At 30.2% G+C, this 22,403-nt stretch overlaps 2 protein-coding genes across 4 annotated transcripts; one reads left to right on the top strand and one right to left on the bottom strand.

Annotated features, from left to right (window-relative positions):
• Nucleotides 1-5: 5 nt before the first annotated feature.
• On the top strand, nt 6-19,809 carry slmb (beta-transducin repeat containing E3 ubiquitin protein ligase slmb). Of its 3 annotated transcripts, none has more exons than XM_074139827.1 (11): nt 6-195; nt 1,487-1,724; nt 2,539-2,725; nt 3,495-3,588; nt 7,655-7,876; nt 8,152-8,292; nt 8,638-8,900; nt 11,295-11,405; nt 13,289-13,367; nt 13,749-13,881; nt 14,967-19,809. In XM_074139827.1, exons 1-11 carry the CDS (start codon nt 142-144, stop codon nt 14,975-14,977), a joined length of 1,533 nt encoding a protein of 510 aa, XP_073995928.1. In that variant the 5' UTR covers nt 6-141; the 3' UTR covers nt 14,978-19,809. The 3 variants fall into 3 exon arrangements, with proteins under 3 accessions (XP_073995928.1, XP_073995930.1, XP_073995929.1); XM_074139829.1 differs by having other exon boundaries at nt 31-346; XM_074139828.1 differs by lacking the exon at nt 6-195 and adding an exon at nt 399-576.
• Nucleotides 19,810-20,961: 1,152 nt separating this feature from the next.
• PQBP1 (poly-glutamine tract binding protein 1) lies at nt 20,962-22,272 on the bottom strand. Its single transcript, XM_074139842.1, has one exon. It carries the CDS (start codon nt 22,270-22,272, stop codon nt 21,445-21,447), a length of 828 nt encoding a protein of 275 aa, XP_073995943.1. The 3' UTR covers nt 20,962-21,444.
• Between the last annotated feature and the right edge of the window lie 131 nt (nt 22,273-22,403).

Here is a 22,403-nt window from a genome sequence, read left to right as displayed (position 1 = left end):
TTCGTTCGAATGCCTTTGGGAGAGCTGTAATCGAAAATGACGTCATTTTAATCTGTGTGGGTACTGAGTGGTATTGACTTTCTTTGTGTTTATAGTGACCTTAATTTTATTATAAGTGTTTATGACTTATTTTGTGAGATTATGATTAATATGGAAACTGAAAATGTGTTAGATGATGGTTTAAATAATTCACAGGTAGGTCATTGTGGACCAAGGTCTGTAGATGAATAAGGTGGTACTTCCATAGCCTATATTTCTTATAATCCACCATTTTAAGATTGGCACAATTGTGAAGCTAGCTCTATACAACTGATGAAATAATATTAAAATTATTTTATTCTTTAGTGTAAGTAAATATTAAATTTGCACATATGTAGGATGATTAGGATTTCCTTACTCAATACTAACGTAGTGACATAGCAATTTCAAATATCTGATCTGTCGATACATTAATTATATTTCGCATAGTTCATCGATTTTAATATATTTTTTTAAATATTTGACAAATTTGTACTTCCTGGCGTGAAATGATTTGTAGGCAATGTTCTCATCGACTTTCGTAAAACTGTGATAGAGGTAACTTCTGCCAACATATTTTTTTTTTTTTTAGGCCTTAATATAATTTCTACAATTTCTTAGCGAATTTAAAATATAAGTAAAATAGAAAAATGAAGCAGTTCAAAATTTCATTATTAAAAGAAAAATTAAAATAGACAATTAAAGATCGTGAATACTATTAAGTTTTGCTTTGGCAGGAAATTTTGAATCATGTGGATTTCTACTTAAAAAGCATTCTAGTTTTTGTTTAACAATTTCAATTCTGCAGAAAAATAAATAACATGAACGTTCGTTGGAAAAATATGGGAATAAGTTAGTGTTTTTTTTAAAAAAAGTATGAATAATATCTTTCCTATTATTCATGCAAACAAGATACCTACACATTTCAATAAATACTTATTTTATTATAATAAAATGTTTTTAATGAAACAACCTACAGTATGATGTTTAATATTTACTTGATTACTAAATTTATCCTAAAATATTGCGCCTGATTTTGCAACTATTTGATGAAGTCCAGTTAAAATAAAGGAAGGTATTGAACTTGTCGTATTTGTTTTATTAGACGACAAAAAAAAAATACTGCTGGTAACTGTTTTGTTAATTGGCTTAGATAAAAAAAAGTGCCACTTACAGTTACTTTCCCTTCCTGACGACCTCCCTCCCTTTCTTGCTTTTTTTTTTTTGGTAGTAACGCTCTCTACCTTAGAATTGGTAAAAACAAATCTTCTTAAAAAAAAATATTGTTATTGATAAGTGATGGTATTAGAAAATCCTTTTTCGGAATAATATTTGTAACCATCTTTATTCCGTTACTTTTATATAATTTTGTGGGTTCTTCTTAGGTTAAATGTAAGTTTATTTATATTAATTCATTTTTCATTTTGGTATGTAGCATGTTTATTAACTAGTGGAAATGTGTTCTTAGATTGGAGGGATGACAATATTATACGATAAATGTACATCTGGTAACAATACTAAAAAGGAGAATTCGCAGTTTAATACGGAAAAAGAAATATGTATCAAATATTTCGAAAGATGGAACGAAAACCACCAGATAGAATTCGTACAGCAGCTGTTATCGCGGATGTGCCATTATCAGCACGGTCATATCAATTCATTCCTGAAACCTATGCTTCAGAGGGATTTTATTTCCCTACTACCAAGTAAGTATCATTCATTATCCATTTGAAGTTTTGTTGTAACAGATAAAAATTATGTGATCTAAAGTTTAAATCTTCTGCTTTCGTTTCTTTTAAACGATAGAATATTGTAATTACTTTTTATTTTGTTTATATATATCACGCGATCGTATTATATTTGAAAAGCTCTGGGTTAAACATTAAAATCATTTCCTGATCGTAGTGTTGTCTGGTTATTTGCCCTATCTGCTTTTTCCTAACAAGAAGAACCAAAACTTCCTTTCTTTCAAACTCATAAACCAGGGTTTCGGGAACGATTATAAAGTTTAACCTTAGAACTAAAAAAAGTCCTCTTGGGGACTATGACCAAAAGTTCTATCAAGTCCAGTAACCTCAAAGACTTTTATTCTTCTGTGAAATCCATTCTCGAAGTTCCATTTTTGGAAAGGTAGTCTCGTTATTTATTTTTATTTTTAATTTAGATTGCGATTAGTTGTAAGGAAATAATGACACTTTCTTAGCTTATTTCAAGCATATTGAACTTATATTATATATATTATTATTGTGTACGTACAGTATTTATTTGTCATATTTTGGGAATAATTGATCAGAGTTCTGGACTAGGAGCGATATCATTGTAAGATTAACCTTATGGGAATTTAAAGAGTTACCATTAAATTTAAGTTTTTAAGAAAACGTTCAATCATTTGTGAAAAATTTCATTAAATAGTTTTTAGTTATTCACAGTAAATTTTGTCATATTGCTAACATGTATATTATTGTGAATATTTATTAAATATCATTATTGATTTTTTTTATTGTTATTATTTGCATTCAGAGAAGGGGCTTGATCATGTAGCTGAAAATATTCTCTCGTACCTGTATGCTGATTCACTGTGTTCAGCACAACTTGTCTGTAAAGAATGGCACAGAGTTATATCAGAAGGTATGCTCTGGAAGAAATTAATTGAAAGAAAAGTTAGGACGGACTCTCTTTGGCGCGGACTTGCCGAAAGGAGAACTTGGTAATTAAAAAAATATTATTATATATTTGCACCGTAAATAAATAATCAGCTACTAAAGAGGAGAGGATTTAGAAATCAGAAAGAGGAGTTTTGGATGCCTCTATGTTTTTTTGACTAAAGAGCCTGCTATAGTTCACTTCCAGTAAGGTCAGTGTTGTTTCTAAACGAAGATTGTTAGGACATTGAGAAGGTCCCTCGTGGCAGTGACTTCAGTTGTTAATTGAAAAAATAAAAAACGTTCTAAGAAGTAGCAAATATTTGTAATTACAAGAGAAGAAGTTTGTCTTCGAGTTAATTAAATATCTCTCCTCTCGCCAATATATACATACATATAATATATCTATTTATTTATTTATTTTTGCAATGTGTTAATTGGAGTTATAGTTTAATAAAGAGAATTCATTGCCAATTTTAGTTCTAGATTTTATTTATTTTTTACGAAGCTTTCGATCTAGAGACTAGATTATCTATAGGGCGTATTTCTCATTGATTAACACTTGAATAAGTTTCGATTATATAATTTAAACTGTAGTTTTACGTTTGTTTACATAATAGCCGTTATAAAAACTGTGTTAGCCTCAAAAGTTAACAGTTGTGGGTTTTAAAAAACAAAAAGCCAAAAAAAAGTAAACTGATGATTGAAATTGGCGATAATTTCTCTTTTTTGAATGGATCAGTCAGTAATCGAAAAAGATTAACATTACTCTACAATTTTGATATCTTGTTTATTTTATTTTATTATTATTATTTTTTTTTTTTTTTTTTTTAGGATACAGTATTTATTTAAACCAAAACCTGGCAAAACACATCCTAATCACAAATTTTATAGGTCTCTCTTTCCAAAAATTATTGCAGATATTGAGGTAATTACATTTCAAATTTTTTTATTAGATTATTATGTTATATAATTCAGAACTGTTTAAGAATTAATAAGTTCAAGAATATCCACAAATTTATGTATATATTTTAATAGCATTAATTTTATTTGCATATTACTTTTTTTTCAAATCCTTTACTATATTCGAGTTATTTTTAGTATATTACAGTATTGTTGGTAATTTTAGTTGTAGGCCTTATAGTTTTAAATTCCTTTCATGTTAGTTTTAAGTTATTATTAACACCATAAAAAATGCCTAAAAAATACTAAAAATATTTAGGTTATTTTTTATATTATTTATTTTTATTTGGAAAAATTTAGAATAGACATTTACATTTAAATCAAGTAATGTTCAAATTTTTACATACAGGCAGTGCAATATTTGAGGAACATAAATTTTTAGGCCATTCTAAAGAAAATAAACAGGATGTTAAGAAAGCATAGGACCAGATAAACTAGTTTTAGGGAATAACAAAAGTTCGAAATAACAATTTTTATTTATTATTTATTTTTTGTAATCACAAAGAAAGTGCAGTAAACGTATAGTTAGATAAAGAAATTAATTTACATTTATTGCAATGCAATATTTATTCTTCGAGCCAATTAGCTAACGTTTTTTTTCTTTTTTAAACGAATGTGAGGATGTGTTAGGATGAATTATTTAATGTCAGGATGGAGTCCTCGCTGAACAGGTACCTGGACGCAGTTTTGTTAATTTTTTATTTTTTTTTGTAATTTTAAAACTTGATAGTGTAAAATAGGTTTTTCAAAGATTTTATTAAGGTAAAGCAGATAAATGTTCGAATTGTTATCTTAAATAAAAACGTTGTGCAAGAATTTTAAATGTATTTGTGGGAGTTAACTTAAAAACACTAGCTGTATTATTAATTTTCTTTTTTAATGGAAAATTTTCATAAATTATTTTCCTGGATATGGTGGAAAATCAGATTGAAATTTAGTTAAATCAAAATTAGGTAATTGAAATATGATTGTCACCTGGTATATGATCGGACATTTTTTTTTTTAATTTTTTATTCTTATAAAATATCTATAAAATAATAATTTATAAGGGAAGGCTGAGTGATTAGCGAGTGCTGGTTTCCAACACGGAGATCAAGGTCCGATTACAGCTGCTGGCCCTTAGCTCCGGACGTGAATAACCTTAGATGTTGTGTGACATTGCCTTAAATAAAAATTTTAACTCTGCAAATTGTAACCTTGAGAGGTCAAATAGATAAATATTGTATTTAATTAGTTCTTAACGTTGTATTTCTTACTTTTTGTTGTTCAGTGAATCCTCTTTAAATGTGACCTTTTTTAGGATAAATTGTGGCAATTTTAACATAGGTTTTTCAAATAATAGCATTTATAAGAAGCAGAAAATATTCACGTTTAGAACACAACGTAATTTGTAAGTGTAGGTTACATTCCAATAGATGAACTATTCGTAGTCAATCTTAAACTAAACTTATGATATATATTATTTTAATAGGTTGCTTTAGCCAGATTCCCTTCTGCGACCTAACCTTTGGTAACTCACAGACAGGTCAATTTAAACATTTTTTTTGTGCTTGTAATTTTTTTTGTATATTGAAGATGTCTTGCCTTAGGGAACGAAAACAATAAAGAATTTTATCCCATCCTAGGAAGATGAACTATTATTTTTAAAAATATCTAGCCTATTACCTGCATAAAAACTATAAAATTTCTAAATGAAAAACGTAATTATAAATAATTTTATGACTCAAGGATACGTTTAAAGTAAAACAATTAGTACACTATTTTTTTATGGAAAGTCTTATGGACTTATTGATAAAAATGGACTTAAAATTTGTAATAAATTAATAGCTGCGAATAAATCAAACCACCGATAGAATAAAGTTTCCAATTTTTGTACTTCAACCATTAGTAATTTCCTAGTTATTAAGTGATATATGTATTAAGTTTAAAGTAAAGTTTTAGAAGTTTTTACATTTTATTTTAATTTTAATTTGTAATGGGTTATTTGTATACTATCTTATAGCAAATTTTCTGCTTTTTAAGAATGCACTTTTTCTTTTTCTTTTTTCTAAGGCGCGTCAACATCTGAGATCATTTGCGCCCGCAGCTTTTTTCAGTGCACTACCGGCTTCTGGACAGTGTGCTGTCGTAACAGATATTGTCCTTCACCGGACATTAAGCTGTAAAAAGCTCCTAGGAAGAGAAAATCTAAGGACCAACAGTTGGGAGTCGAACACGGGATCTTTGCGTTGCAATCCCAGTATACGCTTAAAACTGAGCTAATCCCTACCTTAAAGAATACATTATTATTTTTTATTTAACCTTTAATGTTTCTACATTCTTACAAAACCATTGTGACAAGTCGTGGAAGTAATTTCGGACCATTTTCTATTTTCCTGTTTCAAACTATATAGACAAAGCACTGCTGAGACAGCTGCGAAAATTAATACTGTTTGGGACGCCATAATGAAAGCACTGTACAACAGAAATTAACTTATTGATTAACCTACGGTTCTTGAAGAACCGTTGATTCAAAGGCCAACGTGGAAGTTCCTTTTCCGAACTATTCGCGAGCAACTGGTTGTTAGCTACATTACTGTAGTGCTTTTGAAAGGTGAAAGAGCCCTGAAAGTATTTGTCACTTGATTTGAATTGTCGGCAAAAGTTTTTATGTTTGATGGTTCCCTTTATTACATTGTTTTTATTTTTATTTATTTATTTTTTAGGGCATTATCCATTTGGGCATTGTGATGTGCACATATTATCTTGACATATATCTGCACAGTTTTAGCTAATTATATATTGAAGTGCATACATCTCTAACATCAATACATTTATTGAGTAACGTTCAAATAATGTAAGACTCTCCTTACAGTTTTGTGTACAGGAATATTTTAACACATTCAAAATACCTAAAATAACCTTCTTACCGAATTATTAATAAATAAGAGAATAATAATAATAAATAATAGAAAATCGTACAGGATTATTCGAAAAATGTCCCAGAAATGTTGGAAATTCTATTCAATACAGTGGTACTTTACTGTGGAAGTGGTAAAGTGGGATTTTCTGTTACACCTAATTTTAGAAAGTCATTTGTACACTTATTTACAATAAAAAAAACTTGTGAACTGTACATTATTCTGAAATGGTATTATAGAAAGAATAATACCCACCCATTTTCCATGAGTCACTTAATCTAATAAAACTTGTATTCTATCAGTGAGGATAAACAGTTTAAGAAAAACCTTTGGCGCCATCTACAAAGAAAGTCTCTTAAAAGTGAATTATGACTTCAGTTACGTGGATCTCATAATTTTAACTACGCATTTATTCCTCCTTTGTAATATGTTTTACACTAAAAAGTACATTATACCTAAATAGCTTTTTAGACGCTTGCCTTAATCGATTTTTTCTAAGAAAATGTTTCAAATTAAAATTGACCATCATGAGTGCAAAGTTTAAAAAAAAAATTTTTTAGTCTATTTCGAGAAAATCTTTTGAAACCTCACACTTTAGCAGTGCACTCTTTTAAGCTTACTGCAAACCTTATTTTTCAGCGGGTATTGGTAATTTGGTAGAGAACTTAAATTAAATGTAATATTCAGCATTATTCTACTAAAATCATTTGTAGAAGTCACTTTTCGGAGAACAGTTTCGTAATTTATTACTTGGTCTAAAACGTTATAAGCTTTTCTTGCATATTTTCTCTAAGGATTTTTGTCTTCATTTGTTTTCAGACCTTAGCTGCTAGAAAATCTTTTTCTTTTGTAGATGGTTATTTAACTCTATTTTATCTGTGTACTTTTTTATTATGTTTGTGTTCGAAAAAATAAAAATGATTACTATTTATAATAAGCAATTTTTTTGTCTATTCGATATTTGCTTTCTGCAACGAAAGCGGCAACAATTTAGCCAAGAACTTCAATTCTATTTAAGCACACCACTTTATTTATGATTTCATAAGTTTATGTCCTTGACCTTTTGTCTTCATTCTGATTATACATTAATTTTGAATTTAATTGACCGAAGTAAAACATTTTGTGTTGCAGAGTATAGAAAATAATTGGCGATTGGGCCGGCATAATCTTCAACGTATAAATTGTAGGTCAGAGAATTCTAAGGGTGTATATTGTTTACAATACGATGATCACAAAATAGTATCTGGTTTAAGAGATAATACTATAAAAATATGGGATCGATGTAGTTTACAATGTGTTAAAGTGCTTACTGGACATACTGGTTCCGTATTATGTTTACAGTATGACGATAAGGTTAGTAAATTAATTATTAAAACTTCGGATATACTTTTCAATATTTAAGAAAAAATATATGTGCAGATAATATCAGTTTGAATTAACAAGTATGGTTATAATATGAATAGGTAGGTTCTATACTCATTTGAGACGAAAAATAAAAAAACAAAGATAAATATGTACAATATCCTGACCAATTCTAATAGGTTATTGAGAAAAATTGCTCATTTTATGCTTTCTTTTTATTTATACTTCTGATAATTGTATAGTTTTTTAACAAATTGAATTTGCAGGTAATAATCAGTGGTTCAAGTGATAGCACAGTACGAGTTTGGGATGTTATCACTGGTGAAATGGTTAATACATTATTACATCACTGTGAAGCTGTATTACATCTGAGGTTCTCGAATGGAATGATGGTCACCTGTTCTAAGGTCAGATACTTGATTTAACGTTCATAAAAAGTATTTTTTTTTTTGAAAAATTAAGTTTAGTTTTTAAACCTCACAGCATACTTTTCTTTGATTTTGAATATCTTGTGTAATTTATTTTTCTCAATCAAAAGACTTCCCTTGGCAAAGTTGCATTTTAAATTTCTATCTATTTGAACTTGATGAAACTAACTTTGGTGAAGGGAGAAAAGTACGAATTTGATAGAATTAAAGAAATAAAAGTGATTTAAACTAAGTTGATATAGCCCAGATAATTTCAGCTAGAAATTTCGCTTCATGTGGAAAAATTGCTTTCCTTATGTTATTTATTTATTTTTTTTCTCCCAGGATCGTTCGATAGCTGTATGGGATATGTATTCTTCAACAGAGATCACATTGCGCCGAGTATTAGTAGGCCATCGAGCAGCTGTTAATGTTGTAGATTTTGATGAAAAATATATTGTATCCGCTAGTGGTGATAGGACTATCAAGGTTTGGAATACTGCATCATGTGAATTTGTAAGGACTCTTAGTGGACATAAAAGAGGCATTGCGTGTCTTCAGTACAGAGATCGCCTGGTAGTTAGCGGCTCTTCAGATAACACTATTAGGTATATACTATTATTCATTAAGTGCAAATCACTGACACAGTTGGTTATAATGGAAGACAGTTGAAGAGAGTGGTATGTCATTGCTTTAACCCTGATTACAGAAGCAGTCATACATATTTCCTTTATAGGCTAATAGATTTTTAAATAAATTATGAAAATAGAAATAGTTATTAAAGAATAGGGTCACAAAGATCTTTTATTTATTCCGCCAGAGATCAACGTTTTTCTGAGTTTCCATTCTTTCTTTTTTGTCAAGTTGAGACACTGAGAGAAGGTTTAGGTGTACTTTAAATAGTTTATAGTGAAATAATCTAAAACGGAGTAAACAATGGAAAAAGTGGTTGTGGTAATTAAAGGTTTTTTTTTGTATTATTCTATCTTTTTTTTTACTTACAGCTTCATGGAAATGTCTGCTTTTGTCTAAACTAAAGGCGTCAAAGGTGTCCGTGTGTTAAATTTTTGTATCAATTTTCAAATTAATGGTAAATTTTGCAACGAATAATGATTACAAAATTATGAGGAAAGAAAAAATAAGTAATTAAATTATTAAATTAATATTTTATCTTGATATGGTTTTAAATATATACGAGGGTCGTTTGAGAAGTCCGTGCAAAAATAAAAACTACTTAATTTTTTGGGGTAAACCTTTTTTATTTTTCAACATAGTCTCCTTTTAGGCTTATACACTTCGTCCAACGCTGCTCTAGTTTGTTGATCCCTTCCGAATAATAGGATTTGTCCAAGTCTGAAAAATAGCCATTCGTTTCTGCAATCACCTCCTCGTTTGAATAAAATCTTTTTCCCGCCAGCCATTTCTTCATATTGGGGAACAAATAGTAGTCCGAGGGAGCCAAGTCTGGAGAATAGGGGGGATGTGAAACGAGTTGGAACCCTATTTCCATTAATTTTGCGACCACAACTGTTGAGGTGTGAGCTGGTGCGTTGTCGTGATGGAAAAGGGTTTTTTGTGGGCCAATCGTGGGCGTTTTTCTTGCAGCTCGGTTTTCAAACGGTCCAATAACGATGAATAATATGCACCTGTAATAGTTTTACTCTTTTCCAGATAGTCGATGAGGATTATTCCTTGCGAATCCCAAAAGACAGTCGCCATAATCTTTCCGGCCGAAGGAACGGTCTTCGCCTTTTTTGGCGCAGATTCCCCCTTGGTAACCCATTGTTTAGATTGTTCTAGTGTAGTGATGTATCCATGTTTCATCCACAGTGACGAAACGACGCTTAAAGTCCTGCGGATTCTTCTGGAACAGCTGCAAACCGTCCTTGCAGCACTTCACACGATTTCGTTTTTGGTCAAGCGTGAGCAATCGCGGCACCCATTTTGCGGATAGCTTTGTCATGTCCAAATGTTGATGCAAAATATTATGTACCCGTTCATTCGAGATGCCCACAGCACTAGCAATCTCACGCACCTTCACTCTTCTGTCATCCATCACCATATCATGGATTTTATCAATGATTTCTGGAGTAGTAACCTCAATAGGGCGTCCAGAACGTTCAGCGTCACTTGTGCCCATATGGCCACTCCGAAAATTTTGAAATCACTTATAAACTTTTCTAATCGAAGGTGCAGAGTCACCATAAATTTTATCAAGCTTCTCTTTAGTCTCCTGAGGCGTTTTGCCTTTCATAAAGTAGTGTTTAATCAACACACGAAATTCTTCTTCGTCCATTTTTTGAAAATCACTCGACTTCCTCGATTCAAACGAATGCCAAACACAAAGAAATAGACCGATCTGGCTGAAACTTGGTGAGTGTTCCTCCAAGAGATGCTACTAACTAAACATAACCTCGATACGCGCCAGTGGTGCTATCTCTCTGACTTTGCGCGGACTTTTCAAACGACCCTCGTAAACTATTGATGGTAATAAAGTGATTAAAAAGGTATATAACGTAACTTTAATAGAAATATTAAATATTCTTCCAGTATAAAGATATGGTTAGATAAATATAATAATTGCATATTACATGTGTTGATTTTTCGAACATTATTTAAGTATGTAACCTCAAGAGCACTAGAGTGTAAATTTGTATAGCGATTTATTCAATATTCAATAAACTATATTTCCTTTATGTTAATAAAATTTTGCCCTCAAATCGCACTTAAGCAATCAACTGCGTTTCTTATTTTTTAATTTTACGTGTAAATAGTAATTTTAATTTGGTGATACTAATTCATTATATAAAAAATTACTAATTTACTAAAATGATAAAAGAGCTATGAAATTTTTCTATGTGCCAGCGTGAGATACATGTGCCATAGATACGCCACCCTGTCTCAACTGTCTAGCTCCATATTAACTGTGATTATTGCTTTTCAAAAAATACCGTAAAATTTTGATATTTTATAATTATAAATTACTGTATTTTATTTTACAGGTTATGGGATATTGAATGTGGAGCTTGCCTTAGGGTACTGGAAGGTCATGAAGAACTGGTCAGATGCATCAGATTTGACAGCAAGCGAATAGTTTCTGGTGCTTATGATGGGTTAGTTTTGTAGTCTAATGTTTCTTATTTAAATTTTTAATCATTATTTCCGTTCACCTCTGTTTATCGTTAATTGTAATTTGATTAAGGCGGAATTCTGTATCAACCGCTACATTTCGTATTATTGTAAAATATTCGTTAAAATCATTATTTTGCTTGCTATCTAACTTAATTAATTTATTCTTACTAAAAAAAATCTCCCACTTACATAAATGTTTTGCTTTTCTATGTTTTAAATGAGCATTTACAATACGTATAATTTTTCATAATGCGACTGAATAATGTTAGCATGTTATTGTTGTTGTTACATTATGAAAGGAATTATAATATTTTTTAAAAATGTATAATGAATTATTTGATTTAGTCAACATATGTGAGGGTAGAGCCTAGTCTCTTTAGTACTGCCTCTGATAAATGTCTTGGGACTTGAGGTCCGTTGCTTATTGGGTTGTTGGTGCCGTGAAATATGAAATATGATCCCTTCATTATTTTACTAAGAAGGTTACAAAGGGTGCGTTCCACTAAGCGACCACAACGATCAAAACATACCTTCAGGCGTTCCACTTGGCGACCGCGGTCGTTGTGGTCGTGGCGAAAACGTCACTATTTTCGCTCATGCGAAGCCCTTAACGCCCCATCTATAGAGCTGGGTCGAAGTGGGCGTTCAGAAATATGGCGCAATTTTTAAAACAAAATATGGCGACCAAAAAAATTATCTCTTGTAAATGAAAGTATTATTTCATGTAAATAATAGAATGTGTTTCTCGAAAGTCTAAAATAAATAAATAATTGCTTATCCCTTTGCATACTAAATCACTGAATAACACAAAATCATTTACCTGAAATAACTTTTAAATTCTTCATCTGAATAAAGATCAATAAAACTAACAGCTAACAATACGTGGCCTAAGTTTTCGCTTTTCATCATTGCGATTTTGTAAAATTGCATTCCACTCTTCATCGGAACTAGATAAAGAACTTTCTAAAGCATTATCAACAAATATCCAACTGTTGCCACAAAAGACATTTTAATTTTATTTAAACGTAAATTTTAAAAATACTCCACTTAAATGTAATATAAAAAATTGAATTATAGATGTATATATTTTTAATATAACGCTGGCTCAAATATTACAAGGTTCTATGTGACCAGAGGCACGTTTAAAGAAAATCAAATTTTTAACTTTTATTCTACTATTTTTAGATAAGTTAGCGCTGCAAAATTGAGTAACTGTTACTAACTAATGTGTAAACTAAAAAACAAAACTGAATAATCCCCATTTCGCCTTATTTAGATTATTAAATATGTTTCATCATACAACTTTGTAATATTGAGCCAGCGATAAGTCAACTTTACCAATAATTAATAGTTTATTATAACTGCTTATAAACGGGGTTAAAATTAAAAAATAACCTCTTCAAGCTTCTGACATTTTCGAGGTCGCCATTTGTAATATTTACAAGAACGGTTAAAATGCCCACAGTCCATTCCACTTGGGTTTTCGATCGCAACGCTCGCAAGCAAGTGGAACGGGCAAAACCGCGGTCGTGAGCGTGGACGTTGTGATCGCTTAGTGGAACGCACCCAAAGAAGGTTAAAAAGGCTACCTCATATTTGTTGGAAACAGTGCGACTTCCAAACTGTATCTTATTGTGGTTAGTGTTTACAAGTTTTATCACTGCAGTTATGAGTAGAGCTGTGAGAATCATCCCGGTGCCAACCTAACTAGAAGTATTTTTGCTAGGAGTACCCTTGCAATGGAGCCTTTTAGGGTGTATAGAAGCCAAAATAAACTCTTTTTCTAAGAATTATTCCAACTTCTATTTAAAGTTAGTTTAACCTTATTAGGGTGTAATTTACACTAATTTAATAATGTTTTCAGAAAAATTAAAGTGTGGAATTTAGTAGCAGCTTTAGATCCAAGAGCACCAGCTAACAGTTTGTGCTTAAGGACTTTAGTAGTAAGTTTTTAATGTTATTTTATACATTATTGCAATATACATATGTTATAAGGCGCCACGGTAGCCGAGCGGTTAAGAGGCGAGACCTGCAAAGCTATTATGCATTGTGGTACTGGGTTCGATTCCCGGTCTTAGGCCTTGGATTTTATTTAATGGTTAATAAAAGAAATTTACAGTAAAGTATGTTTGCTAGTCGCCTCCGTCCACGACACCTATTTGGTAGTTGGACGTTAAGCCCCGCCTGAAAAAATAGGCGATTACTTTACTTTACTTACTTTTTACATATGTTATATAAAAAGAGTTTGTGGGCTTTAAAAAATGTTTATTTTAATTGTATATAACCATAAAATTAATCGTAACTAATTTCATGTAACATTAAAGGAACATACTGGACGAGTTTTTAGACTGCAATTTGATGAATTCCAAATAGTGTCTTCATCGCATGATGATACAATACTAATATGGGATTTTCTAAATTGTGCGCCGCCTGATGGAACTCCACACCACATGTTGCGTAAGTTAACAATTTAATATGCCCATTGACAATTATTGATGGTTTTAAATTTTTTAATAAAAGTTCTTGTATTATCTAATTTATGTTTTCTAAATACTCGAATTACTTTTCACTATCTTAATTCTTTGTTTGAATTACACGCTTTATTACAAATTTCTTATACATAAAAAACAGTTAAAAAAAAAATAATAAAATGTATGTTTGTATTATAAATTTATATATTGTAATTTCTTATTTTGGCGAGTTATTCCTATAAATATAAAAATAATTAAATAATTAATTGGTGAATATAACTAGACTTTTTGGTGGGCTTCATGATGACAGTGTTATGCTTCATTGGTTTATTGAACTTATTAGTTTATGAAGTAATAAGCATACAATTTAAAATGAGAAGTTTCATAAAAATTCAAATAACAATTATTATTACAATTATTTCATTTTTGTCAGAACTGTAGCATTTAACTTGCAGCAATACTGTATATGATACTTCAATTGATCACTATTTGGACAGCCGTGTTCGCTCTAATAACCAACTTAGATCCGCCACTCCTTTAGAAAGGCTAGCACCTTATATAACAAAAAGGTTAAACTTCAGTAGATATTAGAGGTTTTCACCTCTACAATCAGCTACTTGTTTCGCGACATTCTATCATCATGATTTTTATTTAGCAATTAAGGATTGATGCCCCTACTTTGCTTGATCAGAATCTTAAAAACGGACTTATTAGCGAAGGCAGAAAACATAAGACATTCGGGAAATTCAAGCATCAGTTTTGTTTTGTTATTATTAAATTTTTAAAAAGCTAAAATGATTTCGATTTATAAAAAGACATCATATAAATAGTAGGTCAACAAATTAAATATAATTTTTTTTTGTCTGCATATTATTTATTTATTTTAATTTTATTTTTGTATATATATTTATTAATAGTAAAGGTAGTGCAATTTAATTTAAGAACCAATAGAATATTAACTAGGGTTCCTTTTTTGATTAGATAAGTTAATAGATAAGTATTACAATTTGCAGTATAATTTTAATCATTTTATTTTATTGATTTCATTTTTTGTTTTTTGAATTTTTTTAGCGTACGAGTGATGGGACTGCAATTACTTATTTAAAAAGAAACAAAAAAGGTGTCGCCGGTCAAACATTTTTGAGAACGACAGAAAGATAGTAATAGCAAGAGGTTATTAATTAACGACCAGAAGGAACTGTTATTTATTTTTAGTTCTTGTTTTTCATCAATTCTGGTTAGACATCTGCGTACAAGGAATAAACAGTGCCTTTTGCGCTGCGTCCTATTTAAAAATTTCTAAAATATAACTGTCCGCGCACCATTTTATAATTAAAAATTTAAAAATTAAACCAGTGGTCTACTAATTAATTTTAAAGAAAACAATAAAAAATTGATTTAATTATCCGTTAAATTTTTAAAAGTTATGTAGAAAGAAGCCCTCCCATAAAATAAGCTTTACCTGGCATAACAATAAATACCTGGAATACCAAATTACAGAATCAAGAAACTGAAAACAGTACGTTAGGGACGTGTTCTTATTTAATTGTTGTAATTAGAATTGTTATTCTGTGCAATACTTTTAGAAAAACAAAGCTAAGAATCTCTTTGCATTTTAAGAAACAAGCTAACACAAAAAAATGATCCCATAAATATATGTCCAACTACATGGAGTATTGTTTAACAATTTTAGTTTCAATAATAATATTTATACACTAAACTTTAAAAAAAAAACGAAAAATATCTTCAAAAAGATGTTAGTTAATTCTAGCTGTCGCTTAAATTTTTATTACTCAAGTATTATCTTCACAGATTTTAATTGAAGAATTCTTTCCTTACAAAACTGGGAAGAAGGTAAATGTAAAGTACGTTTATTATTTTTTTCATAAATGGGATGGGATGAAAAAAGACGAAAAAGAATGTAAAAGAGCTTCTTTTTTTTGAGCTCAAAATGCTATGGATTGTGATATTTTTATTAATGTAAAGTATAACTTATATTCTAATACTCCTCTTTTTTTTTATTAATTAAAGCCTTAAAAAAGAGATTTCAACGCGATTTAAAATTACTTAAGTTTGTTTTTAATAAAAGCTCATTTGTGCATTTTACATGCCACAAGAACATTTAGATGACTTGCCATTTACGTTTGGAAATATATTAGAAAATGTTAACAGTTTGAATCGTGATTACAAATTCATATTTTCTTAGTACGCAGTTTAAATTGAGAATTTATTGATTTAATTAAATAGGAAAAACGTGCTACCAATATTTTACGCGCTTTAATAGTTGACTTATCATATTATATATCATATGAACATAAGTTTTTATTTAAAAATTATATTTGGTCAAAAAGTGTTCCCTTTTTTTAAACATTTAATGTTAAAATACCTACTATCTAAAATTAAACTTTTGTTATCAATTATTGTTTGAGACAGATTTTTAGTGGGGACCATTAAGCGTTCCGCCCATTGAGGTCCAAAACTTTCTGACAGGTTAAAAGTTCATTCCTTGTTTAATTTATGATCTGAATTCGTTAGTTATTCAGCTTCCCAATTTCAGATTCATTTATTTAACAAATTATAGCTGTTTCACTAAACGAAGTCTAGGTTTTTAGAAAGATATTAAAATCTAATCCAAGTTTGTAGATGATTATAGTTGGTAGCCTTCAGTTATGACCGACCTAATACATATCCTTTTAGCTTTGATTATGCAAAGTTTTCTCTCCTTTAACATATTTTTAAAAAGGTAAGTTGTAACATACTCTTCTCCTGCTAAACTAGAATGCACACAGGTCTGCAAATATTAAAAAAAGAAAACCTACCTATAAAATTACACTCCTTGATGTAATAATGATAAATATACTAGATGTGGCCCTCGGCGTTTTACATTATTAGAACATTCTTTTCAGCTCAACAACTTTCGTATATCTAAAGATTCCTAAAACGCACACAGACCCATATAATTCTGCTCTGATACAATCATCCGTAACAATTGATTCTTGCCTCTTAGTTTATGGATCTTCCATTTCTTAACTCGTAAATGAATAATTTGCTTTTATCTTTTCTTTTTTAGTGGATCCATTCCAAATTACTCTAAAATTTGAATCGTTTTTTTATTCGACACAAATATTTTTTAATTCCACAAACTATTAATTTTTGTAATCGGCATTCGTTAAATTAACTTTTATTACTATTTTCCAATCAAAAAAACAAGTCTTCTAATTGATTATTGTGACGTTCAAAGAACAGTTCCAACAATTACACTATTGATTTGATCTTATTCTAAGATGTGCTTGGTTCTTAATTACACTTATAAAGCAAAGCTTTCTGTTTTCATCGGACTATCTATCTAATTGTTGCTAATGTATGGTTCATTTCTAAAGAAAACAATTTTTTTTTAATACTTTTTGACATTCTTAGTTATTTTGTAAATCTACTAAAATTCGAAAAAATAAAATACTTGTAAATGCCTGAATATGTGTAAAATAAAATTTAAAAAATAAAAAAAAATAAACTTGAATATATATATATATATAGTGAATTGAGTGTGATTTTGTTTGTTTTTTTTTATTTTATAATTGTAAATAGGTATAAATATATACATAAAAGGTAATGTTTACTAAAGCGAGAAGTGTTATTTATAATTTTATTATGCACAGTAATTGTAAATTATCTCTTTCCTTTTGCGAGTATTGAAACTATTTTAGGTTTTTGAAATATATTAATGAACACAAGACCTTATAAATAGTATTTTAAATGTGTATAGATTTAAATTTAATGTATAATATAAGACAAAAATTTTTAGTTCGTTTTATAAATTCAAAAATAAAATATAAAATTAAAGGACAAAAATACTAATTCAAGGAGACTAACGCTTGCACAAGCATAAATGTTACATAAGCAAATTTATATTATTTTTTTCCGCATCGACTGCTTCTATCAAAAGCGACTAATTATTGTTATTATTTTATTATTAGAAAAATAATAATAATAGAAAAACGGTACTCTAACAAAACCAAAATTCAAATTTTGCCACAGACATACGTAAACAAAAATAAATTGGACGTTTTTAATCTTAACCCTTCTCGGTCCTATTCAGTTAGAGGGTTGGAACATGATTCGAAACGGAGGCTACTTCTGTAACTTAAATCATTATTTACGAATTCGTAAACGGAAAGGAAGTAGCGATTGTGATGGCTATACGAATTAACAAAGTTCTGGTGAATAAGAAAATCTTGCTATTAAAATCAGATATCTGTTACTAAATAAACAAAAAAAAATCTCGTTGCGAAGGAGATGGGATATGGTCTGACGAGAATGTATTCCCGGAAGTCGATAATTGTGTTATCAATACGAGAAGAGAGATATTGCTGCATTGGTCAATCAAAGGAACTTAGTTCAATCAAATTAATTGCTAGCCTTAAAAGGTAAAATGTAAGCTCTTGTGGAATTCAAGAATAAAGCAGAACCTTTGAAACGCCGTTACTTAATGTTAATTTAGCGTTATTAAAAATTGTCGCATTTTTCTCTCAGAAAATCTTTCTTTACATAATACCTTCATTTTAGATTTATTTTTAAACAGATTTTTCTGTAATCTTTTATTCTCATCGGTTTTCGGCATCTATCTTCACAATTTGAATCTTCAGGTTTGTGTACAGAATTTGTATCCATTTAACGTAGCTTCTGTCAGAGTGCTAATCGGTTGTGACCGTATTTCACAACACTGCAGATCTAACCATCTTAAAATTCGCGCGTGGCCCCAAAGTCTAGAAAATCAGGACCTCCTTTTGACAAGTTATGTACCTTCTACCTTGTCTTTTCCATTAATACGCTGTATTTGATTGTTAGAAGTCAGAGGACGAACTGTCTGTGTAAACTGCATATTTTCTTTATAGTGTAATTGTATCTTTTACCTTAAAGAAGTATTAGGGACAGGCCATGGCTCAAAAGACCCGTAGTTCTCTTGCTGTTCAAAATTTATAAATATGATGTGAGGTAAAAATGAGACATTAATCTACTCTTGACACTCCTAGCTCATAAATTTGCTTCTCAATGTTTAAAAACGTATGGTTTTCAATTTTAAATCTGATTTGTTTTGATTGGAAAAAAAATATGCCTGCTAGATTAAGCTGACTTTTCCGTGTAAACCTACCTTTATTTGACCTCTTGCTCTTGGACATAGTCGGTCTCAACGCCTGTATGAAATTCATTTATTCATTTAAGAAAAAAAAAAATCTCTATCTCTCTTTATCGTAATTAAAGCGGATATAATTATGAGAGCGGAATAGTAAGTGGCATAACCCCAGTTCGAGTCCTGAGTGTAGTTTACTATATATTTTTTTGACAAATGTTAATATCAAGCTTCAGCTCCCCAATTAATTCTGGTATTTGGACCTGAAAAAAAATGGGCGATTACTTTTTTGTAATAATAGTTTTGTGAAGAAGCTGCTTATTTGTATAATATTATGGCCTTTAGATTGTCATAACACATTCAAATAGGACCAAAATGATTGCATTTTGAAGCTCTTGATTTTAGTAACTTTTAAAAAATAGTAAAATGTTACTCCACTTCACAAAATAATTTGTTGCCATTTTTAACAGGTTTTTCTATAAAGTCGATTATTGAGTTCATACTTTTTGTAAATTTTATTTCAAGAATTAAGTTTGGTTTTATGTGTATAAAAAAGAAAAAAAAAATTAACCACAAATAAGACAAAGATAACATGCTGCAACTGTTTGATTTTTAGCTCTTAGGCAACTTTTCTACAGTATCTTACATCACTATCATTTAATAACAAAATCGAATCTTTTTTTTTCCTCAACAATTTTGAGAAGGAAGTATGAATTGTGTATTATCTGAGAATTCTTTTATAAATTGTATATGAAGTAATAAAATACATTATCTTTGATCTCAAAATAGGCTGAAAAGTTTTTTCATTCGCATGTAAATATACTTTTGGAATCTTAAGTTTACCCCTTTTTAATACAGCTCTTAATGAGTTATAGTAAATTTAATAAATGCTTAATTCCTTTATTCTATCCTACCATTGCAATAAAAGAAGGTATTTTAAAAACCTTCGTATGAACTATGTTAATAAAATAAAAAGAGATAATTTATTTTTTTTGGTTCAATTGTATAAAATAAAATGTATGTATAAAAAAAAAAAATTAAAGAGAATTAATTTGAGATGACCAAAGTGTTTGTCAAAAATTGGTTATTGTACATTTACTTTTTATTATGAAGTAATAATGCTTTTCATCTGTAAATTTGATATCCCTGTATAGCCTCTAAATAAATTTTGCTAATGTGATTTTTTTCCCTCCTTAAAATAAATACGTAAGGAAGCATAACCCGTTTAGTTATTGAGGTGCTGAGCTCTAACGCAGAGATCCGGCACATTTTCTAGTTAACTGATTCTTAATTTTTGGTGATGCGAGAATTGATTTACCCTGATTCTTAATTTTTGTGATGCGAGATCATATGTTGAAGCTCTTTTACTAACTTTGATAGAACTAAAGTCATATGGGTGATATCGTTTCAAATGCATAACAATCATGAGGTCAGTCACATCTCAATCAAGAAATCATTCCTACACTAATATTAATTTAGATAAAAGTATGCTGCTATGTAACTAAGAATCCGAAATTTGTTTCCTTTTTTTTTAACCGTAATCGAGTGCAGATTTTCCTCTTCCATCAATGATTAGAGAGTTCGTCGAAAGAGTTGAATTCCACTTTATAAAAACTCCAACTCTGCTTAAGACTTCTAGAAGGATGAAATATTTTATTATCAAGATTCACAGCTGCCGGCCATTGCAAGTGTATCCTTATTATAGATAGTGAAGCTAAACTGTAGGGGCTGTAGAGTAATACAGAGCAGCAAGCTACAAAGTTTGAAGGATTAAAATTTTTACCCTCTTCAGATTTATCAAAACTATTAGTGTTTTGCATGAGAATTTCATTTTAAGTGTCGACAAAAAACACAAGCAGAAACTTGCAACACTGTAACGGAGCGAGGAAATAATTTGCCTAGAAACGTTTTAGAAAAAATAAGTTTTGCGAGTACAACTTTCATATTTACTAATAGTGTATTTACTTTATTCCATTTTACAATATAAACATCTAACGCATACAAAAGTTTACAATACACATATTTTTTTTTTGTCTCTAAAGCAACATAAGGTCATTAGAGGCAGGAGCTATCTCAGCCCTCTTCCGGTCTCCGGACAGTGTTTTCTTATATTAGTTAATACTATTCATTAAAGTGCAATGAACTATAGAGGTTCTTAGGAAATAAAAATTCTATTTGACGTAGCCACGATAAACTATGTAACAATTGAAAGGAAGAGAATGTCTAAATTACAAATTATTATTTTAAAAAATATTACGTAATTAAAAGAAACAGATTCCAGTAATTTTACCATAAAACAAAATTATTTACTAGAATTTCTCAGTTTGAATTAATTAATTAAATTTTTAATTGTGAAGTGTGCACTCACTTTTCTAAAAGTTGTTTTTTATGTATATTTCTAAAGATTTAAAGTCACTGTAATTAGGTGTTTGATGGTTTCGTAGCAGCATTCGCCCGAAGAACTGCTCCTGGATTCGGATACGGCCTCATCTGATATAGCGGACCAGACGCTGTCACATCTGCACCAGTTTTAGCTTCATTCCCACGTTCTAAGCCATCAGACCATTTACCACGAGGCGCATCAGAATATGCTGCAGGATCCATTGGATCAAGATCATTAGTCTTACTTTTAGCTCTTGACTCTTTCCGTTTAGTTTCTACGACTTTATCTTTAGTTCCTGGGGCGACAGTATCTTCTTCTTCCTCTTCTCCACTATCTGAATCGTCTCCACTTTTATCTGCATCTGTTGCTACCAGATGACGCTCTTCCCTTATGGTTGCAGCTGATTCCGTAATGTTCGCTTTAGGATGACTTGGAGGCAACCAACTAACCATATCACTAGACATTTCCCAATAATAATGTTTACCTGTACCTGGATCGTAAACTTCCTTCCAATTATTTGGAAGCGGATATTTAGCTAGCAGTCTCGCCTGTTTCCTCAGATACTTAGCGTCTGGTGTAGTAATACCTTTACCCCAATGGCGAGCACAAAATGACGAACACTCATGGTATATGTTCCACTTATTTGGACAACCACTATGACCCTTAAAATGTTTGTCCACTTGTACTGAAGTAATTTCATCTCCATAATTGTTCCCAGACGACTTATAATTATTGTCATAATTTTCTGCAATTACTTCTTCTTCAATATCTGTTTTCTGACGTTTTTCTTGACTGTTCCGTAAAGTAGAATCATTCACTAAACCCCTTTTTGCTAATTTTGCTGCTAGAGCAGGTGGCAAAGGCATGTTTGTAGTAGAAATCTAAATATTTCAACAAAATTAATAGTATGAACTTACTCTGCAACAAAAACCAAACACATGTATGACATCTAGAATTCACTAGGAAAAAACATAAACAGTCTGAAGAAACCTACTTT

Source organism: Rhodnius prolixus, unplaced genomic scaffold, assembly GCF_049639745.1.
Source record: "Rhodnius prolixus isolate KJV_2025 unplaced genomic scaffold, Rpr scaffold_6, whole genome shotgun sequence".
Taxonomy (NCBI): Eukaryota; Metazoa; Arthropoda; class Insecta; order Hemiptera; family Reduviidae; genus Rhodnius; species Rhodnius prolixus.
The sequence above is the reverse complement of the archived record's forward strand: the minus strand, read 5'-3'. Positions and strand labels throughout refer to the sequence as shown.